The sequence below is a fragment of the Ascidia mentula genome, chromosome 2 (genome assembly GCF_947561715.1).
Source record: "Ascidia mentula chromosome 2, kaAscMent1.1, whole genome shotgun sequence".
Taxonomy (NCBI): Eukaryota; Metazoa; Chordata; class Ascidiacea; order Phlebobranchia; family Ascidiidae; genus Ascidia; species Ascidia mentula.
In genome coordinates this window covers 9,863,664-9,875,461 of record NC_138567.1, presented here as the reverse complement: position 1 = coordinate 9,875,461, position 11,798 = coordinate 9,863,664, and the positions used below count along the sequence as shown (strand labels likewise).

Below are 11,798 nucleotides of genomic sequence, written 5' to 3'. Positions count from 1 at the left end.
ACTTTATAGTTAGAGTTGGGTTTAATAATGAAATTAAACTTGGGAAGTACTAAAGCTGAATATGAAGTATGACAGATTTACGGCAGATTAGTGTACTTGTGGTTTTAACAAGTAAACTGAAATTTATATTGCTAAAACCTGTTTTATATGTAGGATCCGCTTGATGTCGCACTTCAGATATGTATAGATATATATTTATAAGTGGGGTCCCATCAGTAAGAGTGGAGCAGTTCTGTATTTGGTGTTTGTTGAAAGTTATTGTCAACATAATTTCGGCTTTGTCATTGGGTGAAGACGTCAACAATCAGCCTGAAAGGTTTTGCAGTTACTCATTTGCCAAATCACTGGAAGAAGGTTGTAATGCGACAACGCTTATAAAAGTTTATTTATCGTTTTTGTACAAGATATGTTGTAAATGTACATAGAGACAGGTAGCCTATACATAAAATGCAAATTTGTTACAATATTTTTTAACAGTTTGTTGCATTATTTCCAAGGGTCATTGGCTGTCCCTTTGCTTGGAAAGGAAAATAATTTCTTATGGCTAAACAAATTCTTTACAATCATTTTGGATGACAACAGCATTTACAATTCTTGTGTCTTTTCCTCCATTATGCCAGTGCATTTAGGAGGTTTTATCAAAGCTCTGTGTTTCTTGTTCACAGTGTAAAGGCCTTTTAATGTGCTTTGTTGTAAAAATTACCTAGAAATGAAGAATAATCAATTGTTGTTTGTCTTGAATCTTGTTGTGCAGCTCATCTTACAAGGTAAATACTTAAAAAATTTTTTACATAAACAAGTAACAAAACAGATGCTTATACAATACTTCATCCTACTTTTTAGACTGCAGAGTGAATGGCATGAGTGGCCATGTGTCTCACTTTGAACATTTAACATATGACATTCGTGCTCTAAACAATCAGCATGAGAGATCAAAGCGTTCAATTTCTGATGTGGAAATTCCTGTAAAGCTGAAGTTTAAAGCTCATGGAAGGTTTGTGTGTACCAATAAGGTTTTATTGGAACGGGATATGTCAAAATCCTCCATATAAATTTTTCAGTGCTGTTTGGTTGATCATGCTTTCACTTTAGACTTTTTTGTGAATTTAATAAATGAAAAAGATTGCAGTTAAAATACTAGATACATGTTAGATGGGTAAGCATTCAGCAGTAAAACCATCTTACTATAGCAGACGCTTCAAATAGTGCACACCGCTTATATACCCAGTGATGTCATTGTGTGCGCGTGCCCACTGATGTGAAGCCTGTGTGTCACAGCTATAACAACACTACCTCACTGGAGTCATTGTAGAAATTACTTGATTAGCAGGGTTATTGGGTGTATGACCTTTTTGTGCCACTAATGCTATTTTAAACATCCCTAATTGTTTGGAAACCAACTGCATACAATTAAGATGTATGTTGAATAATTTTTGTTGGCTTTTATTTAGGGCACGAAAATTATGCACATCAACCAATTGTACTTGGCGACCTCATTAAACTTTAATGAAACAGACTAAGCCTAACTGTAATATTGGTTAGGACATATTTAACAATGTCAAAACTTGTTTTTTTTTTGGTTTAATTCAGGTCGTTTGATGATCTCTTGTATCGTACATACATGATGTTACTTTGGATGTAAATGATACTTACAAACTGTTTTGAAATATTTTGACGTTAAGGGCTTGTTTGGGGAATTGCATGCACATTATTTTGCAGGAATTTTGACCTTCGTCTTGTTCGTGATGACACTATATTTCATCCTAATCTCATTGTGCAAAACAGTGATGGCAACCAAATTGATGTCAATATCACACACATTTACCATGGCTCATTGTATGGTAAGTGTTAAGATCAAAGTCATGAAATGCCTGTTCGATTTAATATCAAAATAAGTGCAATGTATTTTACGGTCACAGGCCAGAAAGATAGCTTTGTTCATGGAAGCATAATTGATGGCATATTTCGGGGTGTCATTCATGAACCCAATCGAGGGAAGTTTTACATGGAAGAGACACATCAGTTTTTTGGAGGTAGTCGCGGTCAATCACCGATGTCAGGCTATCGAGGCCATTCAGTGATATACCATGAAAGTGCCATTACACATCCTTCATTGTAAGTTTGACTTATGTTTGTCTATTATAACATAGTTTGCATGTATGTATTTCCAGTACCATTTGTAATCAAACCCTTGCAACAGTAAAATTATTGAAAGGCTGTTGGGTGCCTTTCAGACTGTATTATACTGTTGGATTATAAAAACTCATGTTTACAGTACGCATTGTAATACAAGCCTTTTTTATAGGACTGGCAAACAATCTCACTGTGGCGCTTCAAAAGCTGATATCCGAAAAAGAATGAAGAACTTTCAGAAATCCTCCCTTGATCAAGTAATAAAATGTGTTGAAAGTAAAATATTGGATACGTAGTCTTTTGATATGTTTTTATTACAAATGTTAACTCTCAAGATAAAATTTTATTTAGGAATATCTTTTATGACAGCTGTGATCGCAGCCAGAACGTAATGATATATTATTTTATTCTTGAATAACTGTGTAGATGTTTTTCATAGATTTTGCTCTCCCCTTTTTTCATTATAATATCTGTATTATTGTGTTGGTCTTACACAGTACCTACACCTAGTATTGTTTACAATCACATCTTTACACTTTCTGCTGTTTTCTGTACCATGTAGGGTTATGAAGAAAACACGCCACACTCCAGACATCGCAGAGCACTTGACCCCAATAAGATGACGTGTTTGCTCTACATTCAAACTGACCATATCTTTTTTGCTGAATTTTCATCAAGGGATTTGATAATTAGTAAAATAGCAGAGCATGTGAAGGCAGTCAACAAGATATACACAGACACAAAATTTGAAACACCTGGTGGGGAAACTATCCAAGGTCTCAATTTCATGGTCCAACGATTAAGGGTAAGAGCTGTAGGATGTCTTTGTGCTTTTGTATGAGGGAAATATCTTGAACATTTTCATACTCAGTGTGAATATAATGGTATGCTTATCAGGTGTTCTTGGCTGCATTGCGCAAGTGTACCGTGTACCTTCTTTTATAACATTTTCAACAAATTTTAGATTATTTCTTGTCCTCAAAAACAAACAGAATGTGGAACAATAATCTTTACCAATACCCACTCACACATTGTTTTGTGTTGGTTAGGTACTACATCATTTTTTTATGTTTTCTTGGCTTATTAAAGACCACGAACATTTAAACCAGCTTGTAGCAAAATAATTACATGAGTCCATCACAACAGAACTTCCAATTATACAAGTACACTCGAAATGATCCACATCCTAAATCTAAATGCCTTAAAACCAAAAGCGACATCCATCACCAATAAGAATTTACGAGCTCCCGTCAGTAGCTGTAACCTATTCGAAAAACCTGTGAATGCATTCCAGATTAACGACACGTCGAATCCCGATGACCCGTTCAAGAGCCCCAATATCGGCGTTGAGAAATTCCTGGATATCGTTTCCCTTGCCAACCACAACGATTACTGCCTGGCTTACGTGTTTACGAACAGAGATTTCGACAATGGTGTCCTCGGGCTTGCGTGGGTTGGATCCACTGGCGGTAAGTGATGTCCAATTTAAAATTATTTGCCATTAAAACGTATTCTGTGTAGTTTTTTTTAAAGCACTTTATATGCGAAAGATGTCTTAAGTGACACCTGAATGTTTTGTTCGCAAGTAAGCTCAGCCGATTTCTTGCACATAAAACTACAGAGACAGTTTGAGATGTTTTGCGTTAATTAGAGTATTGCCTGCCGTTTGAAACACATGTAGATACTTTGTTTGCTCAACTTGTCCATGGTTGAAGGTAAATTGGTTACCTCCAGACATGGTGTGGTTGTTCAGTTAGCGGAATCATTTCGTCTTGTGAAACATCTGTTTGCTAAACCTAGAGCACGCAGTTCACGGAAGATTTAATCCTAAAACGAATTATAAATTGTTTTGTTCTGGATTTAAACTTTGCTCCATCTCGACGTTGATGACATATCTGTGTATTGTGTGTGTGTGTGGATGTAAACCACAAATGCAGATTCTTTGAGATTCCAATACGCTTGGAACCAACAGCAATATCATAGCCTATATAACATGTTTGCCAACATTATATTTCCCACTTATAAATCCCGAAAATGCAGCTCGCGTGTTGTGTGTGTTGGCAGGAACGAGTGGCGGAATATGCGAGAAGTACAAGACTTACACTGACGGCTCGTCGAAATCACTCAACACCGGTCTTGTGACCTTCAAGAACTACGGATCCATCATGCCGGCCAAGGTCACTCACATCACATTCGCCCACGAACTTGGCCATAACTTTGGTTCTCCGGTAAGTTGACACCGTTCATTTTAAATCAACTTCCTACTAATGCGTAGACAGGATAGCAACGTATGTTAATTATGTGTGGGGTTTTTGTACAGTTCGGCTAGAGACGTTTCCTGTATATCCTAAGTGCCTTTAGATGTGTCATGTGACAAAAAGCATGCTTTGACACTATGCGTGGTTGTTTAGTCTGATATTTGAAAACGGGAAAGTCAATATAAACCACGTGGTTGTTTTACAAAGGCGTATTTACTGATCTAAATTACGATTGTAAATTGATTGTTCTCAGTATTACTGTTTAATTCACGTCGTTGAATGCGAACATTTCAATGTTTTCCAGTCAGTAGGCACCTCATTATCAGTTAATTAACATCGATATTGCCCCAAAAATCACCATGAAACCTTTACACGACAGCACGACAGCGGTTTGTTTTGCACGCCTGGAGAATCGAGGGTAATAACAGAGAAGCAGAAAGGGAACTACATCATGTTTGCGCGCGCCACCTCCGGTAACGATCCATACAACACCGTCTTCTCACCTTGCAGCAAAGGGAATATGAGCCGAGTTCTGGAAGCGAAGAAGGACATGTGTTTCGTTCGTGAGTATATGTGTCTGAGGTTGATCAGTGGCTTCAGTTTGTTGAAATTTTACAGACACCCTTTTAAAACGTGACGTCACGCCTGGTGGCCCTAAAGCGCAACGGTTTTAAGACGCCAAATTCTCAGTAATTTATCGCCTAATTGCCTCTGTAGCATGTGGTTATATTGAAATGTTATAAAAAGCTGATGTAATGTTCACACAAACAGTTATAGCGACTTTGCTCTTTCCAGTTGCTGAGAATTTGACTGCCAAAAGGTTCCGAAACTCGTCGTTAATAATTCACCAGGTCGAGGCATTGAATACCGCGCACGCCCATGCTTCACAAGCCAATACATTACGACACTCGTTTCTATATTTTTTTCTTACCCTGACGTAATTTGGAAAAAAATATTGAAATCGCTACCTTAAAAGTTGTTTTTTCTGTAGAAAGTCTTTTTTTGAAAGGGGGGCGGGACTGGATTTAAATCCTCTGGCCACTTCGGTTATCCAACTATGTTCATTAACATTTTGCCAACACTATCACCAATACTGGTGCCTACATGTGAACACGAAATGACAACTTCACCATGCAATTAAAATTCCGCCCTGTCTCTGCAAACTGCTGCCTAATTTATGATGATTGTCATTTCCATCTTTCGTGGCCTAAAAAACAACTGGCGACTTTTTTCGGAAAAGTTTTCCACCATACCCTAACTCTCCCTGAACTTTTCCAGCTTCTGATCAACCGATCTGCGGCAACAACATTATCGACGCCGACGAGGATTGTGACTGTGGTTACCAGGATTCGTGCACGGCCCTCAAGGATACTTGTTGCTACCCGGCTGATTACGCAAACCGTGATCTTCGTTGCAAGCTTAAGGACGGCGCTTCTTGCAGGTGGGAAAAAAACTTAGCTTGCCTAAATGGCGCGCTGTGAGGGCTAAGAAAACCTTGTGCGATTTGTACGTGTTTGTTGTTTCTTGAGCTACAGACAGCAGTGCACACGCTGCTGGTTCTGTGCAATAGTCAACGACTACACTGAGAAGATCTTATTGGTCGAAAGCTCAATAAATATTATGACTCTTTCCTTCTTAATGTTTGTTCTTTATTGTCTGATTGTTGACAAAGAATATCATAAAGGTAACACTTACTTAAATACAATTACCGCCGATTGTCCAAACTTTCAGCAGTGCATAACCTAGCATCAACTTTATAATGTTTACAATTTGCGGGGCGGTATTATAATTTAGAGATTTTTTGTTCAGCCTCACCCAAGGTCCCTGTTGTGATCTGGATTGCAAGTTCCGTGACTCCACATATGAGTGCTCTGCTCAGAGCGAATGCCAGATGGCGCAAGTTTGTGCATATCCTTTTTAGTCTGTGGCTTGGTTGATTATCGGATTGACGACATTTTAGTGCTTAAGATTGTTAGATTCTAAACTATTATTTCAGAAAATCATGAAGAAATTTAGACAAAAAGGGGTTTTCACAAAACAGTTTGGCAGGCAACGTTTTTTCTGTATGTCACTCAAAAACACCCACCAACCGCCGTTGCAGTCATGTTTCAATGTCGCATTTTTGTCTACCAATGTAACCCCGGATACTGCCTCGTTTTACCTTGACTGGCCTTGTTTCCGATGTTTACTGGATTCAACGCGACATGTCCTGACGCAGTTGCAAGAGGAGGAAGCGGCAGCATGGCGCTCGAATGCAACCATAACACACAAATCTGTGTAAACGGAGTAAGTCCTAGGTCCAGTGGCGCTCCGCCTACCACAAATTATTCATTGTTGTATCATTTTCTGTTACCATGGGCTTTTGTGTATGGTGTATGTTAGTTTAAAAAATGGTTTTCCATATGGTTATGGTAAAAATTGTATGCGTTCCACAAAGAAAATTTTCGAATTTAAGTTGACGGAGATCATGTTTTTTTGCAGGAATGTTCGGGTTCGATATGCAACAAACATCCAGGTCTGGAACCGTGTTCGTGTACAGTCCCTAACGACCAGAAGGATCGCTCTGTGCTTTGCCATACCTGCTGTCAAATAAAAGGTATATGTGCAACAAAAAATAAACTGCATTCGCATCAACATTGCAGTGCATTGTACTATTTTCGTCGACATCAAAAAGCCACAAAAACGCTTTTGGCACATTACAAGTTAATGCAGCTGAAAATTGGCTACAGAGGGGTTGTAACAGGGATTGTACCTAAGGCAGTGCCTTTTGTTTATGTTGTATGTCAGGACATTAATTTGATGAAACATACTGTACTTAGGAACACAAATCACGGATTTCCTCATAATTCTGAGTTAAACGAGACAATGTTAATGACAATATGGGCCAGTCTCTTTATACTCAGAATACTGTACTTGGTATAGTGTTTGGATAATGTTTTAAGTGTTGTTTTTATTTTTTTATTCTATCATTCGATTTTGCGAAAAGAAATATATGCAAAGAGGCCATGGTCGAACTAAAAGATACTTTGGAATGCAGTTTTGGCTTTTTTTAAACTTACTAATTGTCGAAAATTTAAAAAACAAAATTCTTGTGGTAATGGGGCAAGATTATAAACAAGCTACTGAAAAACAACTCAACCGAATGTTATTTTTAGGCAACGAAAGCACGTGTAACAGCATGGGAGACCCCTCGTTCAACGCCGAATTCAACGGGACGGTAATATTCCTCCAACCTGGCTCGGCATGTGACACTTACAACGGTAAGCCGACACCCTTAACTTACATTTGTGGTTCGATACGAATTTAATTAAAAGAGGACCATTCCTATGGTTTGTTGTTGTACTTAGCACTGTACAATCTCGGCGCTTTTGATATATTTGGCATCTAGAGTAAAGGCTGTTGTGTACGGTAGGAAGTACGTCAGCCTAACTTGTCAAACGCGCTGATGTATATAGGCTTGCCCCAGTGTTCCGCGCGTGTATGCAGTCCATCGCAAACAAGCTTCGCTTCGTGATTTGACCGAATCGGGTAATTGCTACAAAATCTTAATAATGGCACTTAAAAATCTTCAGTTACGGCAATTATTATAAAATATACAGCGCTTACGTATAATTTTGTTTTGTATGCGGTTACTTCTGGACACCTGCTTTCTGATGTAGGACATTTTAGTGTAGGAAAATATACGCGCTTATAATAGTATTACAGATTGCTTGGGATTGGCTTGTGCTTTGCATATAGTTATACCGTCATGAGTCCAGTCACACCGTGTTATCGACGAAAGCGGATGATCCGTTTCTCTCACCAATCACCTCAATAAAACCATAAACGTAAATCGCATTACGTCAATCCTATCCCCACGCACAACCATATCATGTGACCAACCACTGTTTAATTACAACTTCGTCCGTTTTCGTTCGACCGATAAACCATTACTCATACGCGCACTGTATTCGCCCTTTTCTGTAAGTGTACAGTGCACACGTCATGCGTCGATTTCTTTTGTGTAACTCCGCGTGACGTCACATTACAGGGTATTGCGACGTGTTCTCAAAGTGCAGGCTCGTGGACGCCGACGGACCCTTGTCGAGACTGAAGAAAGCTATTTTCAATCCGGAGTTGTACAGTACCATAAGGAACTGGATTGTGGTGAGTCGAGCAGCTTGTTTTGCTGAATTTCAGTCAAGGACTTCCGTTGTTTACACAATCTTGACTGATATGGCGCTTTCAATAAGAAAGGGTATGCATCTCACTTGGATGTTTCCCTGTCAGAAATCCATCACAATACATTATAAAACTCAACTGAACACCGTGTATTCTCCATTGTAAAGTTACCATTATCTTGTTACTGCTTGGGTGTGTTAGTTGGCTTGGTCGTATTATGTTGCTCAGTTTGTTGCGTCATTCGTCCATTGACGAACTTGTCCAACTAAGCGTATAAAATTGTACGTTTAATGACAGGGTGTGGCTTACCTATTTATAGCAGAATTTACACAAACACCACGTTGCCATAATGAATTTTCTATTTTACTATGATTGTCAGCATCAAGCCTTCCATTAACAACTAATATATTGGCAATGAAAACTTATGTACCAAAATTTTATAAAATGTTTCGGAGATGAAACGATACTGTTAGCTAAGCACTCATTGTATTTATTCAACCAAAAAGTGGTCCATAATTATGTGCCAAATATATTCGAATTTAAAAATCCATTTGGTTCAAGACGTTTCGAATTAATCCATTGTACACCATCTATTTCCTCAGGAATACTGGTGGGCTGTAGCGTTGATGGGTTTGGCTCTGATTCTACTCATGGCAGGTTTTATTAAAGTGTGCAGCGTCCACACACCCAGCAACAACCCTCGGCTCAAAAAGCACAAGCAGTTACCAGGTATGTTTATAATAAGCTGCGCTGGATTGCCGAGGAAGTGGGCGCATGTTTTGCCATTGAAGTTGTTTAGGACGAGCTTGCAGATTGTTTTTCTGTTGGGTCCGCTTGGGAATAAATAGATTTTTCGTGTTACCCAATGCCTTGGAAAAGCAATGCATTGTTTGGCATTTCAACATACCACGATGTTAGTTAAGTTATCAGACAAGCCGGTACGTTTGCCAACTGTTAACGTTTTGTTCTTGCTGCTTTATTCAGGGTTTTATTTGCATTTCTATGCAAACCAATGTTTAGTGTTGGGAATAATATAAGTTATTTCTCTGTTGAACAGTTCTGTTTTAACATGAACTCTTTAAGGTTTGATACAATTTATTTGCATGCGTTGTATGAGTCTCCTTGCTGTTTTTTAATCCTCTATGACCTTGAACAATCTTGTGATGTAAACCCTTCTTCTTTATCAAGGTGCCGACACGCTTCGTCGACGACGCGCTCGCCAACACAGAGTCCAACATGGTGGTGCCCAAAACTCAAGGCAGAACTTTGAGATGAGATGAAGTCATTGGTTAAGCCAACATAACTGGCACCCCCGTACAGTGATTTGTGGAGCACTAAGCAGCGCCATCTGCCGACAAACGATCGCGGTAATCGTCACGCCACTGACCTCCATGCGCGATTTACGTGTGATCAGTTTATCTTCTTGTTGTACTTGTTTTGATAGCGCACTTCACATTTAGGCAGTATAGACATATGGACCTGGCCGGCAAAAGATGTACACAGCGATATAAGATAGCAACACTCTAGTAAGCGAGAAACCCTCAGAATTCAGCGGACAAATTCTCGTAATGTATAGAATTATATTAAATTATAAAGTGAGTAACTCCCGACAATGCAGTGTGCGATTCTGTCGGCCACGTTCAGGAATTTACTAGAATTTTCTTTAGCATAACTTTCACGAACCCAGGAACCGTGCACCCCGATTTTGCTTCGCGGTGTGCTGTACATTCATACCCTGTAACTCTCAAACTATGGTTTTCTGTGTCCACTGTTGTTTCGTTGACGACCTTTTTTGCCCTCAGTGTACATTTTGCGACACCTTCATCTCGCTGCCTCCCAACAGGCCTTGTCAGAGTACAGCGTTTTGGTGTTTTTTTCTATTCAACCAAATAGTAATTTACTTACAGTATACACATCACAGCTACGATGTTTTATCCAGTGCTGTTAACATTCCTTTAACCAGTTTTTTAAGTTTGTCAAGGTCGTTTTCCTTTCAAACGTTTTTATTTCAAGAACTGCATGTTGTGTAATACCTGAAATAGACAGACAAAAACAGTTTATTTCTTGACTGTTTTTTGGGGACATTTGGCATCTACAAATGAACATGCTGTTGGTTTTTTGAAGTAATTATTGAAACTTACATATGAAATGTTGATCCAAAAACTATACTTTAGTTTTACCTGATTGACATTTGTAAGTTGTGGTAACGCTGATCTGTAACAATTCAATCTTTAATTATTGCTTGTATTTTTATGCCGTTCATATCATACTCATATTGGCTCGACTTCGAGAAAGCATTTCCCTGCCATGTTGGCAATTGTCGATATTATTTACCGTTGCAATGTATACAAAAGCCGCACTATGGTAAACTATACAGTGTACCTGCGAAAAATATGGTGATTTTCGTGGTACAAATGCTATTTGTATTTTACAGATTATTCGCGCGTTTTCTACTTGTGTTACTGCTGATATAAGCCATCAGGTATGCCTGTTGTGCGGTGTATTGTAACCCATGGTCTTGGCTGCCGTTAACTTGCTCAGGTTGATGAACAAGCACCTGGGCTGTTGCTCATTCTTGTATGTCAGTAGGGGTGCATGTCGGACATGTCTTCGTTCGCTTCGTCACTTTAGAAATTAGTTGCTCATGTCATTTTAGTTTACCAGCAGTGTATCATTTTTTTACTATAATAACAATAAATGAATTTCACTGAAAAGCGACTGTTTTTGTTATTAGGGGGCTTGTATTTTTGGTTCCATGTAGGGCCTATGGTTAATGAGCTGGTGAATTGGTCGACGGCAAATTTTATTCACTGTAATGTTTTTAATTACACAGCAAAAATGACTTACCCACTAAAACAAATGTTTTTATTTTCTTGTTAGTTTCATCGTAATTACCTTAAATATTCGACCATCTATAACTGACCTTTTTGTGGTTGCGTACCACTTGAAGGTAAAATAATTTCAACGCGTAACACCTAGTTGAGTGTTACAAAGTAACATGGTAGTATCGAAAATTTTGAGAACACTTCGCAAATTATATCCGCAAATTACGGAAAGGTGCTCGCGTACAATTTGGATTGCGGTACCACCGCGGTTGGGAAACACTGCATGATCTACAACCATAGAATACTATATAAGCTATAACCGTTGCCATCTGCAACATCATATTATCGTTTATAAGTTTTACCTTCAAAAAGCTGATACAGGGTAGTCAGAAACATGCTTTGAGATAGGACATGTTAACGC

At 38.7% G+C, this 11,798-nt stretch overlaps 1 protein-coding gene across 1 annotated transcript; it reads left to right on the top strand.

Moving 5' to 3' along the window:
• Positions 1-298: 298 nt before the first annotated feature.
• LOC145890610 (disintegrin and metalloproteinase domain-containing protein 10-like) lies at positions 299-11,238 on the top strand. The gene is made up of 18 exons (XM_082981726.1): positions 299-431; positions 498-767; positions 844-994; positions 1,720-1,841; positions 1,920-2,115; positions 2,306-2,390; positions 2,696-2,938; positions 3,428-3,602; positions 4,198-4,361; positions 4,771-4,954; positions 5,670-5,832; positions 6,201-6,299; positions 6,581-6,677; positions 6,873-6,987; positions 7,547-7,651; positions 8,422-8,537; positions 9,155-9,281; positions 9,741-11,238. Exons 2-18 carry the CDS (start codon positions 710-712, stop codon positions 9,830-9,832), a joined length of 2,292 nt encoding a protein of 763 aa, XP_082837852.1. The 5' UTR covers positions 299-431; positions 498-709; the 3' UTR covers positions 9,833-11,238.
• The last annotated feature ends 560 nt before the right edge of the window (positions 11,239-11,798 follow it).

Coding starts and splice junctions, on each gene's coding strand:
- LOC145890610 (XM_082981726.1), top strand. CDS start 710: ATGAAGAATAATCAATTGTTGTTTGTCTTGAATCTTGTTGTGCAGCTC. Junction 4,362..4,770: donor GCCATAACTTTGGTTCTCCG/GTAAGTTGACAC, acceptor TTTACACGACAG/CACGACAGCGGTTTGTTTTG. Junction 9,282..9,740: donor AAAGCACAAGCAGTTACCAG/GTATGTTTATAA, acceptor TTCTTTATCAAG/GTGCCGACACGCTTCGTCGA.